General features: G+C 36.9%; 2 protein-coding genes and 1 long non-coding RNA gene across 9 annotated transcripts; all 3 read right to left on the bottom strand.

Moving 5' to 3' along the window:
• Positions 1-3,734: 3,734 nt before the first annotated feature.
• On the bottom strand, positions 3,735-6,176 carry LOC145902177 (uncharacterized). The gene is made up of 3 exons (XM_082990057.1): positions 5,032-6,176; positions 4,661-4,830; positions 3,735-4,593 (listed from the first exon to the last, which is right to left on the bottom strand). The coding sequence occupies exons 1-3, from the start codon at positions 5,130-5,132 to the stop codon at positions 4,481-4,483; spliced, it is 384 nt and encodes a 127-aa protein (XP_082846183.1). The 5' UTR covers positions 5,133-6,176; the 3' UTR covers positions 3,735-4,480.
• Positions 6,177-6,265: 89 nt separating this feature from the next.
• LOC145902185 (uncharacterized) lies at positions 6,266-8,079 on the bottom strand. The gene is made up of 3 exons (XR_014402582.1): positions 7,922-8,079; positions 7,490-7,655; positions 6,266-7,422 (listed from the first exon to the last, which is right to left on the bottom strand). It is a non-coding gene; the product is annotated as an uncharacterized LOC145902185 (long non-coding RNA).
• A 5,835-nt stretch (positions 8,080-13,914) lies between these two features.
• LOC145894740 (uncharacterized) lies at positions 13,915-19,461 on the bottom strand. 7 transcript variants are annotated; one of them, XM_082983412.1, is made up of 7 exons: positions 17,289-19,461; positions 16,979-17,140; positions 16,398-16,573; positions 14,987-16,339; positions 14,768-14,928; positions 14,450-14,619; positions 13,915-14,391 (listed from the first exon to the last, which is right to left on the bottom strand). In XM_082983412.1, exons 5-7 carry the CDS (start codon positions 14,875-14,877, stop codon positions 14,246-14,248), a joined length of 426 nt encoding a protein of 141 aa, XP_082839538.1. In that variant the 5' UTR covers positions 14,878-14,928; positions 14,987-16,339; positions 16,398-16,573; positions 16,979-17,140; positions 17,289-19,461; the 3' UTR covers positions 13,915-14,245. The 7 variants fall into 5 exon arrangements, 2 of the variants coding, with proteins under 2 accessions (XP_082839538.1, XP_082839531.1); XR_014401571.1 differs by having other exon boundaries at positions 14,996-16,339; XR_014401570.1 differs by having other exon boundaries at positions 14,768-16,339; positions 17,289-18,004; positions 18,073-19,461.
• Positions 19,462-24,169: the final 4,708 nt, after the last annotated feature.

Here is a 24,169-nt window from a genome sequence, read left to right as displayed (position 1 = left end):
CCTCCATACCCACTGCGCGCATTATTTTAGCCCTTTTGGATATTTAACATTATGCGATATTGCTGTGGTTGATTCCTTCAAGTCAAAACACACTACTCTATATTTCCATGATTTAGAAACATCATTGGTAGGCACAACCTTTTTTATAAAACAGTTTTTCCAACATGAAAATATAACATAGGAAGAAGGTATTCACGCAATCTTTCGCAAATCTAGGCACTTGAGAAATGCCAGATAACAATTTCAACAAAGCTTATTTTCATAAAACAGTGTTATACATTCGAATATCTGTCGCCTATTAAAAACATAAAACTGGGTCAAAACCAGTAGTGGGATTCAGCCGATTCGCACCGGTTACTGTCAATGGATTTTTGCATCTTACAACCCGCTGAAAAATATGACTTTTGTGATAGAACCGGCTGACAAAAAATTTGAATTCCACCACTGGAAGACCCACAGTTTGGAAACCACTGGCCTTAAAGCAAGGTTGTAAATCTATAGGCAAAGTGTGGTTGCAATGGTTGCCTTTTGGCCAATGTATCACATAATAATATGTAAATTAATTTAACTCCATGTATGCGCTGTCGTTTCCAGCACCAGCTGACATGTGGTTGTTTACGTAGTCTGGTTGGTGAATTTCTTCGTACTGGTTGTTCTGGCGATTTGGTTGGTTCAAAGGATGGTTGCTGCTGGTGAGTTGCAAGTTAGTGTAACCAGGAGTTTGTGGAACGATGTAAGCTTCTTCCTCTTGCTCCCCAACGACTTTTTAAAAATATATTTTTAAAATAACAAACCTTAAAAATTAAAAACAAACAAAGCAAACTTGTTCGTTTATAAAACCATGTTTACATGAATTAACAGAACCAACCTGCTCCAGTATTTCTGACAGCCACAGGATGATGAGTTCTGTTGAAGAAAATATATTTGGTGAACTCAAGAGGTTTGGCAAGTAATTTGCCAGGAAATTTTGACAAAAGAACTGTATTTAAATTGCCGTATCCTACTTGCGGAAAACTATAAATGATAAATCACATAAAAGTTTTACACATATTTTCTGTACCTGCGTGAAGCACGTTTATGTGACACCACACAAACAACGACCACACCTACTATGACCAACAAAACGACACCGGAAAAAATGCTGGCAAGTATAACAGGCAGATTGTTCTTGACATAAGCTGGCGTTGCTAAAAACACAGAAGGTATATTTGACACTGGAGCAGACACAGAAAACAAATATTTAAAAGAAACTTACGCAAAGTTGATGTAACGTTTGTGACGGTTTCCAAATAAGGGTTTTTCGTTCGATTAATTGGTGATGCGATAATAGTTGTCTTTCCGATATTACCATTTGTGGAGGCTGTTGTGGTCACACCAAATCCTGTCTTGTACTTAGTTGTGGTTCTAAGTTTCCGTCTGATGGATGCGGTTGTGGTGGTCATATAAGGATCTGCAACACATGGTAATAGTTTGAAGGTTGTGTGACGTCAGCTATTAAACGTCTAATTGCGTTTTACTATAATACCAGCAATGTAGTGGTAATTTTAAAGTTGCTGTAGCGCCACGACCTTCGAAAAATGGTCGCCTTGATAATACTCCACTACACCCCCGGACCTTCATAGACAATCATAACAGGGTCAAGTCACTGCCTAAACCACTCACCCTCACGTTCGCAAATATATCTGTATCTCTCGCGACACGGGACGTCATACCAAGCAGATCGAACAGACATTGACGAAAACCATCCCATCGCAACACAATTCTCGTTAAACCTGCCATTGGGTTCACCTCTCCTCCAATTAGTGTAAGTCAAATTAGTTCCATCGTTCCACTCAAAAATGTTTATATTTAGAACACGTTTTGCTCCCAGGTAAAACAACACTTGAGAATCTGAACACAAAGTAACGGGTGTTGCGGTTATTGCTATTATAATTACCAGCGTGATAAAGATTGTGGAAATACATTGTTGAAAATATTAACAACGTTGTACCACGATCTTCTTGTCCACCACTAACATTGAACCTAAGTCCGGTAGACCAACCGTAAAATTCATTTTTGCTTTGTAAACTTTTGCCGCTTTTGGTGTATTTTTGATCTGATTGTATTACAGTTTGTAAAACTTTACAAAAGTAATATTAATTTGTAACAAAAAGTAATTCTTGTAATTGGTTTACTTTACCTGTGCTTCCAAGTCGAATAATGTTGTCGAGAAAGTTAAAAGTTTGTTTATTTTTTATTTTTGCCAAACTTGCGTCAAATTCCCTACATTGACTCTCAGCACGAGAGTAAGATGCAACTTTTCTGTTGCTCGCAAAATATTGTCTACCCTGAAAGTGACTCCAGGACTGGGAAAAAACTGTAGGAAAGAAAGCAGCTACCAACACTACTGCCAGCATCTCGTATCAGTTTATACAGCTTTCTGCTTTACCAAAACAAAAGCTAAAAATAATAAATATTAGTAAACGTGTACAAGTTGGCAATGCAACAAAGTATCAAGGTACGTCACACGTGCCAAATAAGAATTGTGTGTTTTATATCTGGTACACTTAATGGTTTGTCGTTTGTGACTCGTAATTGCAATGTTGCCACACCAAGCTGTAACTATCATTAAACTTTTATTGACCAACACCCAGAAACATTCGACACAAAGCTATACCGATGACACAACTCCGCTGCTTATTCAACCATAAGCATGACATCATTCAGAAACATATTTGTTAAACTACAACTGTAGTAACTTCGAAATCCTGATGCAACTTTACTTGTGAAACACCCACCAAAAAACTTCACGCCGAAAGAAATGTCCCGTTTTTCTTCATACTCATGGCACGCTTTATATCAATCAAAGAGTAACATGAAATGACGGTTGTTGGTAGACATTTTGGTGTGGGTATTTATACTTTCCAATATTCTTGCGGTCCTTTCTTTTCAGACGAAGCGTAGAGTTTAATAATATCACGATTTTGCAACAACGCTTTTATCTGTGGCGAAACCTTTTCAAAAACGATTTGTGTCCAAACACTTCCCTGAAAGAAAAAAACCTAACAAACAATGACAGATTTTACACTAGTGTAATATAACTAACGAACAAACATCTTGCAATCTTTTTCCGGCCACTTAAGAAACGCTTGAAAATTACCTCTTAAATCTCCAATGTAACATAGCATATTTGCAAATTAGTTTAATTTCTGGTAGGCATGGTGGTTTCCACGTTTTTTGGTGAATTTTAGGCTGTAGTATCCAGAAGTTTGTGGCACGATGCATGTTTCTTCTGGGGCTCAACTCCTTTAGGAAAATGGTATCAATTAAAAAGTAGGTCAGGAAAAACATATTTTGAGTTTTTTGTCTTTGAACAATATATTCTGGTGCTATTATTACCACTGCACCCTGATGGGCCAAACCAAGCCTGGCTGTTTTAGTGATTCGTGCAACATATCACGTGTTCTGGTCACGAGGCTGGGTTTAAACGCAGCGTGAAGTTACAAAAAACTTAATGAACGACAAACATTGAAATATAAAACGTATTGAAGTTTCTCGGAGATCTGATATTAACAGGGATTCTGTAAAGGCATAATTTCGAAGTTTAAAGTGTATATTTACCATGATAACTGACCCAGGATCTTTTCATTATGATAAGGCATTTACCGTCAATGTCAACTTACAAGAAGGTCTCACTGTGCTGCGACGAGCCCAGATTTAATACTAAAAAAGCTAAGAACTTTAGCACCTGGTGGTTGAACAGCTGAAATCGATCTATACTTATTTTCCATATTGTACGTTTACAATTGTAAGTTGCAGCCTCCAACGTTGATATAATAACACACATTTATGAAAATCAATTCGAAAAAGTTCACCAACATAGAAAACTTTATGTAAACAGGGTGAAGTTTCGCATTACATTACATAAAAACTCTAAATGACTGCTGCAACCGGCTTCACATTGGTGCGATACTTTGGATAAGCAATATTGGTATCGATGTATAAGCGATAAGCATATTAACATAGCTGAATGACAAATTTACAAGGGACATAACATTCTTCACACTATAGTTTGCGTAATACACACTTATACGATCATGTAAATCCGGTTTCACTAATAAAATATCTCTCTTCAAAAAACATGCCATTATTTTAAATTCACAATAATGTTACAATAATTTTGAAATATACGATATAATTTTAAGGGCTAGCGTTTGTAATCGGTAGGGGATTTTCCACCAGGGAAATTTTGTTTAAACAGGAGTTGCACATTTTATATATTTCAGTCTAAAACGTTTATCAATTGCAAGATCTTAGTTACTAATACACAGATATTATTTACAAACTGCATTTCCGATTGGGGATTTTGGATGAAGGGAATGCATGAAATAAAATATTTGTTAAAAGTTATCAAAATTTGCCTCCATGCAAAATAGTCTGCGCATTTAGCCAAAATAGTTTGATATACTGATTTTTGTTGTGACTCCACAAACAAGCTTCTCTATGGTTCATAGCAGCATCCAGCCAATACTTGGGCAACAATGGTTAGTATTGGAGTAATGAAGTGCTTCCAAATATCAGTGGGCGAAGGGTGCAGATAACACGAGCATAAAGCTGTTGATATAAAATAAAACACAAAACATTATTACCAGAAAAAGAAACAAGGAATCAGACAATATACCTTCACAAACCTTAATCACTACCGAAGAGCAAATTGCACATTCATTAAGCCTGATACGATATCCGTGGTCAAAGGATTGAACGATATTTCCACAAGCTTTCCAAGAAAAGTACAAGCCAAATATCGATAAACATAAGATTCCAATACAACACTTTCCACCAACACCCCCTCTACAAACCAATACTGGTTAAAATTTCACTATGTGGTCATATGCAATTTAAACAAGAAAGTCACAGCCAGTATGCTAGACATGGAGCAGAAACTCGTTGTCCCAAACTTAAACATTAAATGTCACTGAAGGATTATCATGATCAGAGACCAGCACTATAGTTTAACGCATCAATACAAGAAACATGTTACAAATCATATACTTGTGTTCCGAAAAATGAAAAACACAGGCTACAACACAATGTAGTAGGGCAAAAAAGGCAGATGCCATAGTTGCAAATTTAGCACAGCAGTTTTCACCCATATTGAAATTCCTTCTGAGCAATTGAATTTCAGTACAAGTAAATATTCATCTACTACTGTAAAAGTAAAACAAGGTTTAATTGGCCTAACCGTATACCATATTTATGACAGACACTTGCAATAAAGGTTAATATTGTCACTGTTTTTCCTGGAGAGCAAAGACTGAATCTGTCCGTATTGGTATAGAACATAACAGAACGTTGATCATTTACTAAACAAATAAGAAAATATTATCAGTGGTCCAAAGTGGAACTTCGAGCAGGGTGAAATTTTGATCTTAAAACTTTTGCTATTCTGAAACGACAAGTCGCTTGCACATGACATGTTCTTGCATTAAGATCTTGTCACGTTGGTTGTGAAAAAGGTTTCGTCGAATTTTTTCACACAAAAATCTCATGATATTAAAACGGTGTGGCCTAAACTTCCACAAAACATCACTGCTTGCAGCACAAGTCTCCTTTTCTGCCTAGATCGAATCTAAAGTTTCGTCTAACCACAGCCTGTAGGGAATTACCCTATTGTTTATCCAACCGTAAAATTTGCTTCGATTTTTCTTCTTCTTTACCCAGACCCTAGATCGTTTTTTTCAAAACCAGTTGTTTTTTACAGAGAGTCAGACTCTCAATAAGAGAAAATAATCAACAAACAATGAACCAATATTCGGACCTACTTATAATATTTAATACGTTAGGCCTACTTAGTTTCCCTACTGCTGGAAATTACCAACGATATTCGAAAGCTAGAAAACGATTAATACATTACACAAATTACTCCGATAGTAATAAACGTAACAGTTGTATAACCTTAAATAAATAAAACAGCACAATATGACTAAATTGCCCGATACAATATGAGCAACGATTGCACACGAGGTTCAAATGCAATTGCAGTTGGTAGCAAATATCTCTTATCCACTGTGATGCAGTAAAACATAGTTGCCGACCAACATTCTGCAAAACAGTTCGTGTTTTCGACTTTGTTTTGCAACGTAGACGTTAATAAACTTTACCCTATGTCAAGCCCCAGGGGTTTCCCCCACAAATTTTTTTTTGCAAGTTGATTTTTTGCGATGTTGTTTGCATTTCACGGCATTCCGATGCTGTTTTGGGGTCCGAACAAAAAAAATTAACCTCTTCGTGCTCACGTTGGTTTGTAATAACTTATTTTGCTGTCGTTTAGGTTTAAGTGTCGAACTCATATTATCCCAAAACATTAATTACAGTTCACAAAAATGTTTACTAAAACTTGGTCGTAGTTATGATGGTGGTGGTGACGAAAACGTAGGATTGAACGCAAAACAGAGCACAAAACACAGATTTGTTAATTAGTGATATTGCGTCACACCGCTTTTGGTTGGCGTGCGGCAAAAACCTGTAGAATCTTTCCAACACAACTTACTTGTTAAATCGGGAAGGTATTTTTTACAAACAAATATGTGCTCTAAAGGATAATCAAAGTTAGGTAGGCTACAACTAAAACGTTTCGCCTTACTTTACTTGAAACAACCATTAACTAACTGCTGCAACTAGCTTCACATCAGTGCAATTCTTTAGATGTGTAATATTGGTATCGGTGTATAAGCGAATATAATGAGTACATTAACATAACTAAACGACACATTTACAAGGGACATAACATTCTTCACACTAGTTTGCGTAATATACGCTTATACGTTCATGTAATTTGATAATTTTATTTTTCCCGTCGCGATAGCCTAATTACGCCGTAAAAATATGCAGTGAACTGACGAGAACCGAACAGCTTTGAACCGTAGGCGGTTGCCGAGAAGATGCCGGGAAGCATGTAAATCCGGTTTCGCTTGTAAAATACCTCTCTTCAAATAAAACATGTCATTATTTGAAATTCACAACAGTATTGCAATAATTTTGGAATATACAACATAATTTTAAGGGCTAGCGTTTGTAATCGGTAGGGGATTTTCCAACAGGGATGTTCGATACTTTAGTCTGAAACGTTTATTAATTGGGCTTAGTTGCTGATATAAATATGTTATTTAGAAACTGCATTTCCGATGGGGGGATTTTGGCTTATAGGAATGCATGGAATAAAATATTTATTAAAAGTTATCAAAATTGGTCTCCATGAAAAACAGTCTGCGCATTTAGCCAAAATAGTTTGATACACTGATTTTTGTTGTGACTCCACAAACAAGCTTCTCTATGGTTCATAGCAGCATCCAGCCAATGCTTGGGCAACAATGGATAGTATTGGAGTAATGAAGTGCTTCCAAGTATCAGTGGACGAAGGGTGCAGATAACACGAGCAGAAACCTGTTGATATAAAATAAAACACAAAACATTAATAAAGGTAAAAGAAACAATGAAAGAGGCAATATACCTTCCAGAACCTTAACCAGTACCGAACGAACAATTACTTTGTCATCAATCCTACGATATCCGTCAATGGATTCAACGATACTTGCACAAGCTTTCAAAGAAACAACCAAGCCACATATCGATAAACAGAAGATTCCATAACAACGCACCATTCAGTTGCCTTCCCTCTACAAACAAACCCTGGTTAAAATTTCACTATGTGGTCATATGCAATTTAGGACAAAGCTATAGTATGCTAGACATAGAGCTACGTGTCGAACAACGCTGTGTTTATCATCAGTGCTATGTTTACATGCATGCTTACGGAATCGTATAAATTACATATAAAAGTAGTAGTCCCAAACTCGAACATTAAATGTCACTTGAGGATTATCACAGAGATTGGCATCATCAGTTCAACACATCAATACATGATTTGTTACCAATCGCATACTTGTGTTTTGAAGCATGAAAACCACAGGATACGATACAATGTACCACGGCAAAAAAGGCAGTTGCCATGGTTGCCAATTTAGCACAGCAGTTTCTGCCCATAGTGAAATTCCTTCCGAACAAATGAATTGCAGCACAAGTAATTCTTTTTTTTCAATATCAACAACTACAAAAGTAAAACAGGTTGAATTTACTTGATGATATACAGCAAAAACAACGAATCATACATTAAAGGCAAATGCTGTCACTGCTTTTACTAGGTCGATTCCACACAAATTTAGCCATCCGCTACACTGGAAATGTTATTATATCCCGATGTTTCTGCACATCATGTTGCAAAACTTACTGTCGATCGATTATATTCGAATAAAATCGTAAAGGAAGAAATCTTGACTTTACCGAAAAGAAAATGAAACGGTACTGATTATGTACTTTGTATAAACCCTGCAAAACATCACTGCTTCTCTGCTGCTCCACTTTTGCGGCTTTGTGTCGAGGGCAAGTCTCAAGTTTCACCTAAGTCTACCAGTCGGGAATTACCCTAAAGTTTCAAGGGGGAAAATCCTCATAAATAAAACTTTGCTGATTTATTACGTAAATGCCCAGAGGTTTGTAAAAGAAACTTAAGGGGGTTTCGCCATTATTGTTATGATTTTTGTGGTTGTCAGTCGTTTTGCAATGCGCACTATATTTCACTCACAGAAATGGGGCTCACGCTCGACTGCGTTTAGTTGTGTCGGCCTCCGACTTTTGTGGGAGCTTGTGTTTGCGATGTTGCGCAAAACAAACCGAGCAAACGTGTTTTCCAAGTGTATGCAGTAAAATCTATAATGTTTTTTTTTGACATCACAAGTTTCGACACCCAAATCTCTCGCTGCGCAATAACTCTAGCACCCAAATATCAGCTGTACATAGGCTGTGTTGGTTGGCGGCGCCATCGAATCCTGGTAAAATGTTATAGTGAATGTAAGTTTGAGGTTTTAAGACTTATCAGTCTGGTTAATATCTGAACAGTACATTAGGTACCAGGAGTGGCAACATATCAATTGTAATTAAAGTTCTGACATAAGATATGGTGTGCCTAATTGTAGATATCACCATCGTTGCTTGAAGTTAAACGTGGGTAAGTTAAATCTGCTCGGTTTGTTGCCATGGCTTGTCCTGATCACATGACTGCGTTTAACGCCAGGACCTTGAGTCAAAAGTTATTCAATGAAGCGCGACCAGCCACGAAAAAAGGTTAAAGCCAAAGCTTCACTTCGGTTTATTACTTTTGATATGCTATGATGTGCACATTACCATGAATTTACGACAAACTTACGAGGGCAACAACACTCTTTATATATGTTTTACGAAGATAATATTTGTAAACTTTTAGCATCACGGTAGGGTTAAAAACACTGGGTTAGGGTAAACGTGTGCTGTATTGAATTAAGTTTTGACCAAATTTGTCTTCGAACCAAAACAAATGACAATATGTGTTTTTACCGTACATAATAATTTTAATCGTTGAAGAGAGGAAATTTATTTTAACGTTGAAAAGAAGACAAAGTGGAGTAATTTAACACTCTGATGCAAATTGCGACCACACGGGCTGTGGGCCTCTCCTTGGTCCGTGGCAGTATGGAACCAATGCTTGAGCAACAATGAATATTATTGGAGTAATGAAGTGTTTCCAAATATCACTGGGCGACGGGTGCAGATACCACGCACATAAACCTGTTGAGTAGAAATAAAGCGCAGAAGTTTATTGCCGACAAAAAGGAACGAGGAAACAGACAAAATACCTTTAAGAAATTTCATCACTGCCGAAAAAAACATGGCCTCTTCATTACGACTCTCAGCAGCTTTCAAAGAAACCATCATGCCAACCAGCAATAAAACAATGAGTCTCACACAACACCATTCAGTTGTCTTCGAACTACAAAAAAACTGGTTAAAATTGCACAACGTGTTCTATGCGCAAGTTTACGAAATTACATAAAGTACGCATGATAAACATCAATGTCTTAAACACTAAATATTGCTTTACGAATATCACAGAGACTTGCACCAGCAATTCTGCAAGTCGTTACATAAAACATTCACAAATTCCATACTTATGTCCCGAAAAATGTAAACCACAGGTTACAAAACAATGTATCAGCACGAGAAACTTGGATAACATAGTTGCAAGTTTAGCACAGCAGTTTTTGAAGCACATAATGAAGATCCTTTTGAACTTCTAAATTGCAGAACAACAATACTTTTCAATATTTACTACTACAAATATAAAACAGGTTTTAATCAGCCTAATCGTATAGGCTACTATATTGATGACAAACCCATGCAATGAAAATAAATATTATCACTGTTTTTACTAAATGGCTAAGACTCATTCTGTCGGATTTAATACGTAATACAGCAGCTATAAAAATACGTCATGTCGTAGGGACAGAATATGTTGTTACATTAACATCTTGTCAGGTCAGTTGTAAAAAACCTCTTTGTCGATATTTTAAACAAAACATCACTGTTGGTAACAAAACTTTGTGCAAAGAGCGAAACAATAGTTATTTAGTTGCCCTAATGTGCTGGAAATTAAATTGTGCAATCGCAAACAAAGTCGAACAAAGTAACAGAAATTTTAAACATATTATGACGTCACTTTGTAAGTTAAATCGGCTTGGTTTGTTGCCATGGCTTGTCCTGATCACATGACTGCGTTCAACGCCAGGACCTTGAGTCAAAAGTAATTCAATGAAGCGCGACCAAAAGGTTAAAGCCATAACGGGGGGTTTCTAAAATGCACATTGACACTATATTAAACATTATTTACAGCATAATGCCATTGCTGCAAAACAGTTTTTGACCACATCTTTGCTTTGCCCCAGACTGAGTCTGAAGTTTTACCCCATGGTAAACCCCTGGGGTTTACCCTACAATATTTTAAAGGGCAAATTTTCCATGTCTGAATGTGGTTTCTACGTTGTTCATAGGAATATGAAGATCACATAAAATTAAGACTAAACTTCTCAAAACCTTTTCTAACATATTAAACACATCGCAATGTCAAGCCTATTCAAATAACTGTGGTTGGGAATTTTGTCACTTCCAATATGTTGATTTATTACCTAAATGTTTAGGCATTGGAAAGAAACACAAGGTAGATTCGGCATTATTTTTGTTATATTTTTGTTTATAAATTTTGTGGTCGTCAGTCGTGCTGCTGCAACGATCCTATTTGGGAAGGGGTCACGCTTGACTGCAATTCAGCCCTCACCGTCTTTAGTGTGCGTGTGTGCGTGGGTGGGTGGATGTGTGTTAACGATGTCGTGGATTGCTGCTATCAGCGTAAGAGTATTTAAAGTTGGGCGAACAACTTTACGAACATTGCATATTAAATCTTAATATAACGTAGTTTTGTTCACCAATCAGTACATATCGGGTTACATAACTCATGGAATGAATTCACGTGTTCTATACAGTTCGTCAATTGCTATTATTTATGCGTTTCGTCTAGCTTTAATGTTGAATGCCCAAGCCCCAAATTTAAATAATGCCGCATATTCCTGAAGCATATTTCTCTGCCATGCAAACTGATAGTTCTGTCAAGCTCACCGTCACACATGAATAAGCATAGTTTTTTTGTGGGCTGCACTCTTGCTGTTATGTAGTGTTCAGATTCTCACCAGACTGTTAAGTCTATACAACGAACTTACACGGCAACATGTTACCAGGATTCGATGGCGCCGCCAACCAACACACCCTATATACAAGTGACATTTGGATTTTGTTTTTCGTGGAAAGATAGGGTACGAAACTTGTAATGTTGTCTTCCGGTATAATATGGTAAAGTCCAATTGCAGTTATCACCATCTTTGCTTGCAGTTGAACGCGCGCTCCATCTTCTTGTATTGTTGCAATGGCTCGATTAACACATCACGTGACCTAATCACAAGTCTGCGTTCAACGGGGCATGACGCCAGGACCTCGATTCACAAGTAATTCAATGAACCGCGACCTACAATGTCATGTGATACCTTTCTAAATTGATGGATGTAAATTTTATATTTCTGATACTATGACAAGTAATGACAAGCCCCCATAATGGAGATTTCCTTTGAGATCTTTTGAAGGTATATATTGAACATATTGACACCTACCGTATACGGTATATGAGCTGCATGTTCATAGAACAACTGAACGTGCGTAAGTAAAACTTCTTCCACGCAATATTTAGTATTTAGCATTGCACCAACAGGAACTGAATCAAATATGACTTCAAATGGTTCATACACACATCACGTGGTCTCAACACAAAACGCGGTTCAATGGGGCGTGACGTCAGGTCCCCAAGTCACACGAAATTCAATAAAGCGCGACCTGCAGTTGCATATGCTACCTCTAATGTTATTCTGAATTTACCGACGTGGAGTTAATTGCGATTTCTGAATTGTTTTTACCGAGTGTGCTGCATACACCAGTGGAAAAGATATCTTTATGAATGTTTGCTTTTCTGCTAACGTTGATAAATGTCTTGAGAATCTTTTTAAACCGTCGATCTGTACGTTTATTACCATGTTTCTAAAACATTGGAAACAGGTTTATAGACAAAAATGCAATACATATATTATATGTACAATATTACATTCACACAGGTGTTTTTACACTTACTGTGCAATTGTTTGGGCAAGTTTAAAAATACTTAAAAATATAGATTTTTTGTTCGTTTAAAACAGCATTTAAAACACACATTATCAGTTTCTTCACTATGGTTCAAAAGAATAAACAACATTAAAAGTTTTTATGGATTCGTTACAAATCATTCCAACTGATCAGTGTTTTTGACTTTTTTGCATCATTTGTTTTGTTGCAACACACGGCTATAGCGAGACAGATAATTAAGATGATGAAATAAGCGAAATGTTTCATGCAATACCAAAAGATGATATCCGTTGCCTTCCTTTCGGAATCAACAACAAACGTAACACAATCTGAAAGTATTATGGTAAATTGTTGTGTTTCGGCCAAACTTTAGTTTACAACAGAAAAGCAGCGAAACCATTCAAAATATCATCACCTTCGATAATGTTAATTATGGCTGTAATAATTATAAACATTTCGTCAATGACTTTTCCATTCAAAATACTTTGGAAGATTTGCCAGCAAGTCAATCCGTCAAAACTTAATCCGACTAAAGTCGCAACGGTGACAATCCAGTAGCAGAAGCCATCACTTGATGTGCACCTTTACAAAAAATCCAATTGGGCGCTAAGCCGATTTCGAGGTGGTATGTGATAACTTTGCAAATACTTTAATTGTACAAGTCGGTGGATTCTAAACGTTTTCGCGTGCAACATTATTCATGTCTCTGATTTCGCGTCGAGTCTGACGTCATAAAACAGGGCTAGTTTCCAGTTAAGTGTCAACTTTGTCCTTCGTCTTGATGTGCAAGTTAGCTTTTTGATGTGTGGCACTTACATTCCTTGACAATTTATACTTTGCCAAAGGGTTAATGTAATTCCCGAAACAGATTTGTTATTTTATTTTTCTATTCCGCCCCGCTTTCTGCAGCGCAATTGTAGCTGCTTTGTGCCAAGGGCGAAACTAAGTTTCGCCAGAAGTAAACCGGTGGGGGGTTACCTCAAAAAAATGATTACTAGTACTAATCCTACATAGAAGGATAGATTCTTGACTGTTTCTGCCAAGGGTTATATAAAGTTACAACAAGTTAACCGATCGGGTTAACCCAACTGTTGTTTATTCATCCGTGAAATCGAATCGCTTCAATCGAACTCAAGTGTAAAATTACGCCACTGAGCTTTAGAACGGGTTTAAAATCCACTGACGATTAGGACCAGCAATAAAATTATTTTGTGAACTAACATGACAATAGAAGTTAAAACAGACTTGGTAGCTTGGTCTTGGTCGTGCGTTCGTCTGTACTGACGCGCACACACAAGAATCTAAGTTGATGCTTTATACACTTTCTTAAACCAAGACCACTACAAAGATTTTCAGAAATATTTATTCCGCCCATTGGGAATCGTCAGTTTCTATGTTAAAGCAAAATTTATTTCCCGAACGCAAAACTTAAAATTGTGCCATAATCTGAGGTCAAAAATTATTTATTCGTTTCCAGTATAACATGTATGTACATAGGCCCATAGACGATTAAGAACTATCAACGGCCAATGAGTGCGCTAGAGTAAAGTACCACACAAATGTTTTTTTAAAGCGAAAATTTTTTTTCGGATTATGCTACAGGTAAGTCGCGTAACATAACACAACAGTAATTTTAAAAAATTAAGAAAAAGATTGAAATGTCTGGTCCATGTTGCAACTATGGACCTGGAAGCAGAGGAATGCTAGGTTTTGGTCCGTGGCAGCATCGGATCATTTGTTGAATCATAGCCGACGTCAATGGAGTGACGAGGTGATATAAAAACGGTATCTTCGACGATGGACAGAAGTACCACGAACATAAACCTAAATTAAAATACAGTTTAGGGAAATCTTTAGTTAATGATGAGGATAACCACTTAACCTTCAAAAAACTTCACTTGTGCTGATAAGCTCATCAAACCATCGTCAACCTTACGACCAGCAGCGATGGACTTACGGTTGAAAAAACAAACGAGTAAAGACAGATACAGACCGCTTAGGAAAAAAACAACGAGCAACAAACAACACCATCTCTTTGAATCATTCTTATCTCTATAAATCAAACACGTTTGGTTTAAGTAAACCACAAGTATATGCATATTTAGAAAGTTTCATCAAAATACTTACTTTTAGGTATTGCCATAAAATACAACTTCAAAAAAGACAATGGTAGACAAAACATATTTTACCAAATACTTACTCATGTGACAATATATGAAGACCACAGGCAGCACAACCGTGCAGCACGGCAAAAACCGCAGATAAAACAAATGCTACATTACCCAATGCAGCCCAGCAGGTGATGCCCATGTTATAAAGTTGATAGTTTCTGCGCACTTTCCACCCAACACTTTTCGATTGCTACACAAGAAAAATTAAAACCTTGCGTTTTTGCACCCAACGAGATTAAAAGTTGCACCAATATTACTGGACAATGTAGTAGTTTTATGGCTTATCACCCGTCTTTGCCATCTGCTTCAAAAACCATCAATGCCACCTTCCTTGCAGTGTTGCTGACGAGCATCAAATGAAACAGTTATTGTCTGCGACTTTTCACCCTTGGTGAATCTAAAGTTGCCCCAAGTCAACCCCTGGTGTTTCCCCGATAAATTTTTTGAGGTGCTTCGCTCATAGCATTTTCGCTTACAATAGGTGTCAAGACCATCCAAAGGTGTTTTTTGGTCAAAACAAACCTACGCCGCAAAAAAAACATGTAGTCTTCTAAGTTTAAGTGATGAACTTCGACGTTTCTATGACCAAGGTGGTTAGATTCGATTTATTTTGTTCTGCATTATGCGAAAAGTCAAACTAAACGAAAGCGTTGCTATCGATATATTTCCCCAACACTTGAAAAACATTGCCGCAGGTTTCGCCAGAAGTAAACCGATCGAGAGTTACCTCATAAATTTCTAGGTAAATTTGTTTAATTGTCGTATTTTCATCCGAGAAATCCACTGCATTATGTGGAATAAAGCTTTTTGCAAATGCATTATTCGGCAAACCCCTTTTTAACAACGCATTCCTTACCGTTAAGAACGTGAACAGAGTTTGTCTAGACTTGTATGAACCACACAAAAGCTATTTTTGTTGGGGCGTGTTAGGGTACACAGAACACACCTGTCTACTTCTACACGTACAGGAAATCAATAACACGTGGAAAAGAAATATACGAGAACTGACGATTTACGCGAAATATTTATGCACAAGGATATGCCAGGTGTCAAGTGCGCAAACTTTTACATGTATTTGTAATCTGCATGCTGTTCTGCGCTGAAATATGCCAATTGCAAATATCCAAATTGGTATTACAAAATTATTCGAGAAAAACCTTGACAAATTTGAAAATATTGTTTTTAACACAATCAATATAAGCTTCACAAACCATATTTAGCAATTCTTCAGAAATTGATGCAAAAGTGGGCAGCAAATACCGAGGCTGTGCGAAACAAGCATGAAGCAACTTTCAAAAACATATTGCTTAAATTTCATTGTTTCGTTTGAAATAAACACAGTCACTTCCTACTCTATAGCTACAAATTAATAATAACTAAATACTTCCTCTAAGTTTATGTGATTACAAATAGTCATTTTTCAGATCTCCATGTGGTAGTCGGCAAAATAGAAATTGATTTTGTGTTCAGTTCAACCCAATGTTGAAAAATAAGGAATGTAATAGAAAGAATGAAATGCTTCAGACGATACCAAATTCCACCTAATACAGGAAAAGTAACTCCATATTCCATTTTAGAATCAAAACCCCACGTCGTAAAACCTAAAAGTATTGTGTTTTTTAGGAATATTAAATCAACAACGGAATCAAATCTGCTTACCCACTGCCATGTTTGTAAATATCAAAATAAGCATCCACTTTTTATTCAAATCTTTTCCTTCTTTTATTACTTGTGAGATTTCCTTATAGACTTTGTAGAAAGAGTAAATTCCAAACATTGCTTCAATCGCGACCAACCAACAACAAACCTGATTTTCTTGTGATGTTCTGCCCAAACTTGCAAAAAATTGTTTCAGTTATTTCTGTAGATTGGATATTACTGTATGGCACTTTATGTGTCACCTTAAACATGGAAGCCTGATTCGATAACCTTTATGGTATTATCGGTGCCCAAACCATTTATTTTTGCATACACGTTCAAGTTATTTTTGTGCAAAACAAATAAAATAAAATTAAAATTGAATTAGGTGTGATTTACTAAATAATTTTTTTTAAATTTTAACACCAGCACATATGTTCACATATTATGTGCGGTTTTTTGTTAACAAATATATAGGTGGTAAACAGCATAACGCCTAAGCTGTCTTCCGGTCCACTCAAAACGTGTGGTGCAACACGTATAGAGATCGCAAGCCTTCGGGCTCGACGGCCCAGTAAATGTAATTGTAAAAACATACTTACGTTGTATTATGCACGAAAGGGTGATGAATCATAATGGGCCAAGCTAACTGTAAAAAGGCGAACCCCACCGAACAACGAAACAGCAGTTTTTCATCCATTTTGTCCAGGTTGAAATACAGAAATACTTTTTGCGGTTGTTGCTATTAGCAATATTGTAGTGAACTGTAAACAATTATATCTCTCCTGCTGAAAAAGTCAAACCGAAATTACGTAATCCCATTTAAAAAGGCACATTTTAATACGATTTAAATATAGGCTAATACTATCGAACTTTCGTAATTTGAAACGAATGCATATCATAGCTTTTTACCAAACTTGCTCCTCACTTTCGTCGCTGCGAAATCACTGTCATTCCATCAAGGGATGGTAACGAGAAGCTTCTTTATACTCAGCTTAGCGTAGCAAAGCTATTCACTTCAGTACGGTTACAAGGAACTCTACGTCGACTGACATTCAACAGAATTTGTGGAGCAAACCTTTCTGCTTTTTCGGCCAAACCTCGACATTTATGTGACCAACGGTTACTAGTGAGTTCAGTCGAACAATATATCGCATTGTGCCGTAAAGTGTAAGATAATCGTTGTTTTCGATTTGTTGCATGAACCTTGTATTGTTTTGTAACAAAACAAACCTTTCATACCACGTTTACGATGAACATAAGTAGCAAGCACCAAAAACGAAAATTGAACAGTTTCTGACCACATCTTTGCTTTGCCCCAGACTGAGTCTGAAGTTTTACCCCATGGTAAACCCCTGGGGTTTACCCTACAATATTTTAAAGGGTATTTCCCACAAAGGCGTTCCGCTAACAATAGGTGTCAAGGCCATAAATCCGCTCTTTTAACACAACATATTACGCCGCAAATAACAACACAGTATATGTGATTAACCTCGACAAATAATTAACCTCGACAAATAACAACACAGTATATGTGATTAACCTCGACAAATAACAACACAGTATAAGTGATTAACCTCGACAAATAATTAACCTCGACAAATAACAACACAGTATATGTGATTAACCTCGACAAATAATTAACCTCGACAAACAACAACACAGAATAAGTGATTAACCTCGACAAATAATTAACCTCGACAAATAACAACACAGTATAAGTGATTAACCTCGACAAATAATTAACCTCGACAAATAACAACACAGTTTATGTGATTAACCCCGACAAATAATTAACCTCGACAAATAACAACACAGTATATGTGATTAACCTTGCATTAAGATCTTGTCACGTTGGTTGTGAAAAAGGTTTCGTCGAATTTTTTCACACAAAAATCTCATGATATTGAAACGGTGTGGCCTAAATTTCCACAAAACATCACTGCTTGCAGCACAAGTCTCCTTTTCTGCCTAGATCGAATCTAAAGTTTCGTCTAACCGCAGTCTGTAGGGGATTACCCTATTGTTTATCCATCCGTAAAATTCACTTTGATTTTTCTTCTTCTTTACCCAGACCCTAGATCGTTTTTCTCAAAACTAGTTATTTTTTACATTAAGTAAGACTCTCAATAAGAGAAAATAATCAACAAACAATGAACCAATATTCGGACCTACTTATAATATTTGATACGTTAGGCCTACTTAGTTTCCCTACTGCTGGAAATTACCACGATATTCGAAAGCTAGAAAACGATTAATACATTACACAAATTACTCCGATAGCAAAAAACGTAAAAGTTGTATAACCTTAAATAAATAAAACGGCACAATATGACTAAATTGCCCGATACAACAAGAGCCACGATTGCACACGAGGTTCAAATGCAATTGCAGTTGGTAGCAAATATCTCTTATCCACTGTGATGCAGTAAAACATAGTTGCCGACCAACATTCTGCAAAACAGTTCGTGTTTTCGACTTTGTTTTGCAACGTAGACGTTAATAAACTTTACCCTATGTCAAGCCCCAGGGGTTTCCCCCACAAATTTTTTTTTGCGATGTTGTTTGCATTTCACGGCATTCCGATGCTGTTTGGGGGTCCGAACAAAAAAATTTAACCTCTTCGTGCTCACGTTGGTTTGTAATAACTTCTTTTGCTGGCGTTTAGGTTTAAACAAGTGTCGAACTCATATTATATCAAAACATAATTACAGTTCACAAAAATGTTTGCTAAAACTTGGTCGTAGTTATGATGGTGGTGGTGACGAAAACGTAGGATTGAACGCAAAACAGAGCACAAAACACAGATTTGTTAATTAGTGATATTGCGTCACACCGCTTTTGGTTGGCGTGCGGCAAAAACCTGTAGAATCTTTCCAACACAACTTACTTGTTAAATCGGGAAGGTATTTTTTACAAACAAATATGTGCTCTAAAGGATAATCAAAGTTAGGTAGGCTACAACTAAAACGTTTCGCCTTACTTTACTTGAAACAACCATTAACTAACTGCTGCAACTAGCTTCACATCAGTGCAATTCTTTAGATGTGTAATATTGGTATCGGTGTATAAGCGAATATAATGCGTACATTAACATAACTAAACGACACATTTACAAGGGACATAACATTCTTCACACTAGTTTGCGTAATATACGCTTATACGTTCATGTAATTTGATAATTTTATTTTTCCCGTCGCGATAGCCTAATTACGCCGTAAAAATATGTAGTGAACTGACGAGAACCGAACAGCTTTGAACCGTAGGCGGTTGCCGAGAAGATGCCGGGAAGCATGTAAATCCGGTTTCGCTTGTAAAATACCTCTCTTCAAATAAAACATGTCATTATTTGAAATTCACAACAGTATTGCAATAATTTTGGAATATACAACATAATTTTAAGGGCTAGCGTTTGTAATCGGTAGGGGATTTTCCAACAGGGATGTTCGATACTTCAGTCTGAAACGTTTATTAATTGGGCTTAGTTGCTGATATAAATATGTTATTCAGAAACTGCATTTCCGATGGGGGGATTTTGGCTTATAGGAATGCATGGAATAAAATATTTATTAAAAGTTATCAAAATTGGTCTCCATGAAAAACAGTCTGCGTATTTAGCCAAAATAGTTTGATATACTGATTTTTGTTGTGACTCCACAAACAAGCTTCTCTATGGTTCATAGCAGCATCCAGCCAATGCTTGGGCAACAATGGATAGTATTGGAGTAATGAAGTGCTTCCAAGTATCAGTGGACGAAGGGTGCAGATAACACGAGCAGAAACCTGTTGATATAAAATAAAACACAAAACATTAATAAAGGTAAAAGAAACAATGAAAGAGGCAATATACCTTCCAGAACCTTAACCAGTACCGAACGAACAATTACTTTGTCATCAATCCTACGATATCCGTCAATGGATTCAACGATACTTGCACAAGCTTTCAAAGAAACAACCAAGCCACATATCGATAAACAGAAGATTCCATAACAACGCACCATTCAGTTGCCTTCCCTCTACAAACAAACCCTGGTTAAAATTTCACTATGTGGTCATATGCAATTTAGAACAAAGCTATAGTATACTAGACATAGAGCTACGTGTCGAACAACGCTGTGTTTATCATCAGTGCTATGTTTACATGTATGCTTACGGAATCGTATAAATTACATATAAAAGTAGTAGTCCCAAACTCGAACATTAAATGTCACTTGAGGATTATCACAGAGACTGGCATCATCAGTTCAACACATCAATACATGATTTGTTACCAATCGCATACTTGTGTTTCGAAGCATGAAAACCACAGGATACGATACAATGTACCACGGCAAAAAAGGCAGTTGCCATGGTTGCCAATTTAGCACAGCAGTTTCTGCCCATAGTGAAATTCCTTCCGAACAAATGAATTGCAGCACAAGTAATTCTTTTTTTTCAATATCAACAACTACAAAAGTAAAACAGGTTGAATTTACTTGATGATATACAGCAAAAACAACGAATCACGCATTAAAGGCAAATGCTGTCACTGCTTTTACTAGGTCGATTCCACACAAATTTAGCCATCCGCTACACTGGAAATGTTATTATATCCCGATGTTTCTGCACATCATGTTGCAAAACTTACTGTCGATCGATTATCTTCGAATAGAATCGTAAAGGAAGAAATCTTGACTTTACCGAAAAGAAAATGAAACGGTACTGATTATGTACTTGTATAAACCCTGCAAAACATCACTGCTTCTCTGCTACTCCACTTTTGCGGCTTTGTGTCGAGGGCAAGTCTCAAGTTTCACCTAAGTCTACCAGTCGGGAATTACCCTAAAGTTTCAAGGGTGAAAATCCTCATAAATAAAACTTTGCTGATTTATTACGTAAATGCCCAGAGGTTTGTAAAAGAAACTTAAGAGGGTTTCGCCATTATTGTTATGATTTTTGTGGTTGTCAGTCGTTTTGCAATGCGCACTATATTTCACTCACAGAAATGGGGCTCACGCTCGACTGCGTTTAGTTGTGTCGGCCTACTCCGACTTTTATGGGAGCTTGTGTTTGCGATGTTGCGCAAAACAAACCGAGCAAACGTGTTTTCCAAGTGTATGCAGTAAAATCTATAATGTTTGTTTGACATTACAAGTTTCGACACCTAAATCTCTCGCTGCGCAATAACTCTAGCACCCAAACATCAGCGGTACGCGGGCTGTGTTGGTTGGCGGTGACATCGAATCCTGGTAAAATGTTACAGTGAATGTAAGTTTGAAGTTTTAAGACTTAACAGTCTGGTTAATATCTGAACAGTACATTAGGTACCAGGAGTGGCAACATATCAATTGTAATTAAAGTTCTGACATAAGGTATGGTATGACCAATTGTAGACATCACCATCGTTGCTTGAAGTTGAACGTGGGTAAGTTAAATCTGCTTGGTTTGTTGTCATGGCTTGTCCTGATCACATGACTGCGTTTAACGCCAGGACCTTGAGTCAAAAGTTATTCAATGAAGCGCGACCAGCCACGAAAAAAGGTTAAAGCCAAAGCTTCACTTCGGTTTATTACTTTTGATATGCTATGATGTGCACATTACCATGAATTTACGACAAACTTACGAGGGCAACAACACTCTTTATATATGTTTTACGAAGATAATATTTGTAAACTTTTAGCATCACGGTAGGGTTGAAAACACTGGGTTAGGGTAAACGTGTGCTCTATTGAATTAAGTTTTGACCAAATTTGTCTTCGAACCAAAACAAATGACAATATGTGTTTTTACCGTACAAAATAATTTTCGTTGAAGGGAGGAAATTTGTTTTAACGTTGAAAAGAAGACAAAGTGGAGTAATTTAACACTCTGATGCAAATTGCGACCACACGGGCGGTGGGCCTCTTCTTGGTCCGTGGCAGTATGGAACCAATGCTAGAGCAACAATGAATATTATTGGAGTAATGAAGTGTTTCCAAATATCACTGGGCGACGGGTGCAGATACCAAGCACATAAACCTGTTGAGTAGAAATAAAGCGCATCAATTTATTGCCGTCAAAAAGGAACGACGAAACAGACAAGATACCTTCAAGAAATTTCATTCCTGCCGAAAAAACATTGCCTCTTCATTACGACTCTTAACAGCTTTCAAAGAAACCACCACGCCAACCAGCAATAAACCATTGAGTCTCACACAACACCATTCAGTTGCCTTCGAACTACCAAAAAAACTGGTTAAAATTGCACAATGTGTTCTATGCGCAAGTTTACGAAATTACATAAAGTACGTATGATAAACATCAATGTCTCAAATATTGTAGTACTGATGATGAACCCAGTTAGTGTTCGAAACGTTCTCAAATATTAAATGTTGCTTTACGAATATCACAGAGACTAGCACCAGCAATTCTGCATTTTACAAATTGCATACTTGTGTCCCGAAACATGTAAACCATGGGTTACGATAAAATGTATCAGCACGAGAAAGTAGGTTAACATAGTTGCAAGTTGAGCACAGCAGTTTTTGAAGCACATAATGAAGATCCTTTTGAACAGCTAAATTGCAGAACAACAATACTTTTCAATATTTACTACTTCAAATATAAAACAGTTTTTAATTAGCCTAATCGTATAGGCTACTATATTTATGACAAACCCATGCAATGAAAATAAATATTATCACTGTTTTTACTAAATGGCTAAGACTCATTCTGTCGGAATTAATACGTAATAGAGCAGCTGTAAAAATACGTTATGTCGTAGGGACAGAACATGTTGTTACATTAACATCTTGTAACGTCAGTTGCAAAAAACCTCTTGTCGATATTTTAAACAAAACATCACTGTTGGTGACAAAACTTTATGCAAAGGGCGAAACAAAAGTTATTTAGTTGCCCTAATACTGGAAGTTAAATTGTGCAATGGCAAACAACGCCGACAAAAGTAACAGAAACTTTAAACATATCTTGACGTCACTTTCAGTTGCAATAGTATTGTCCTTAGTTACAAGAACCTGTAAAAACTTTACAAACATTTTGCTATGACTGAGTTGGCAGATGCTATATCAGCCATGTTGGCAAACGATGAATAAAAGCAACTGCAGTTAGTAGGAAATACCTCTAATCTACTGCATTGCAGTGAAGCGGTGCAGCTAACATCCTGCAAAACAGTTCCTGTTTTCCACTTTGCTTTGCACCATAGACGCCATAAATTTTACCTAGTTCAAGCCCCTGGGTTTTCCCCCACAAATTTTCAGGGAAAATTCATTGCTATTTTGCTTGCAAATCGTTCACGGCAATCCGATGATATTTGGCGGTTGAAACAAAAAAAATCACCTTTTTGCGCTCACTTTAGTTTGCTAAAAATTATTTTGCTGTCGTTTAAAGAAACGTCGATATCACATCATGCCAAAACACTAGTTGCGGTTTTACAAAGATGTTTGCTTAAAGCTGGTGGCAGATATCAGCTGAAGACAAAAAGGTAAAGAAAACACAAGGAACATCCGCAGATTTTTTTTGATTTCATGCGTTACAATGCTTTGGGATCGTGTGCGGCAAGAAACCTATGGAATTATGGAAACACTACTTATTTAAAAAATCTCGAAAAGTTAAAGTTTCATAAATATTTATGTGCTCTAATAAATCTTCAACAATTAGAAGAAAATGAAACGGTACTGATTATGTACTTGTATAAACCCTGCAAAACATCACTGCTTCTCTGCTGCTCCACTTTTGCGGCTTTGTGTCGAGGGCAAGTCTCAAGTTTCACCTAAGTCTACCAGTCGGGAATTACCCTAAAGTTTCAAGGGGGAAAA

This window comes from Ascidia mentula, chromosome 1 (genome assembly GCF_947561715.1).
Source record: "Ascidia mentula chromosome 1, kaAscMent1.1, whole genome shotgun sequence".
NCBI classification, from domain to species: Eukaryota; Metazoa; Chordata; class Ascidiacea; order Phlebobranchia; family Ascidiidae; genus Ascidia; species Ascidia mentula.
This window is presented reverse-complemented; position numbering and strand designations above follow the sequence as displayed.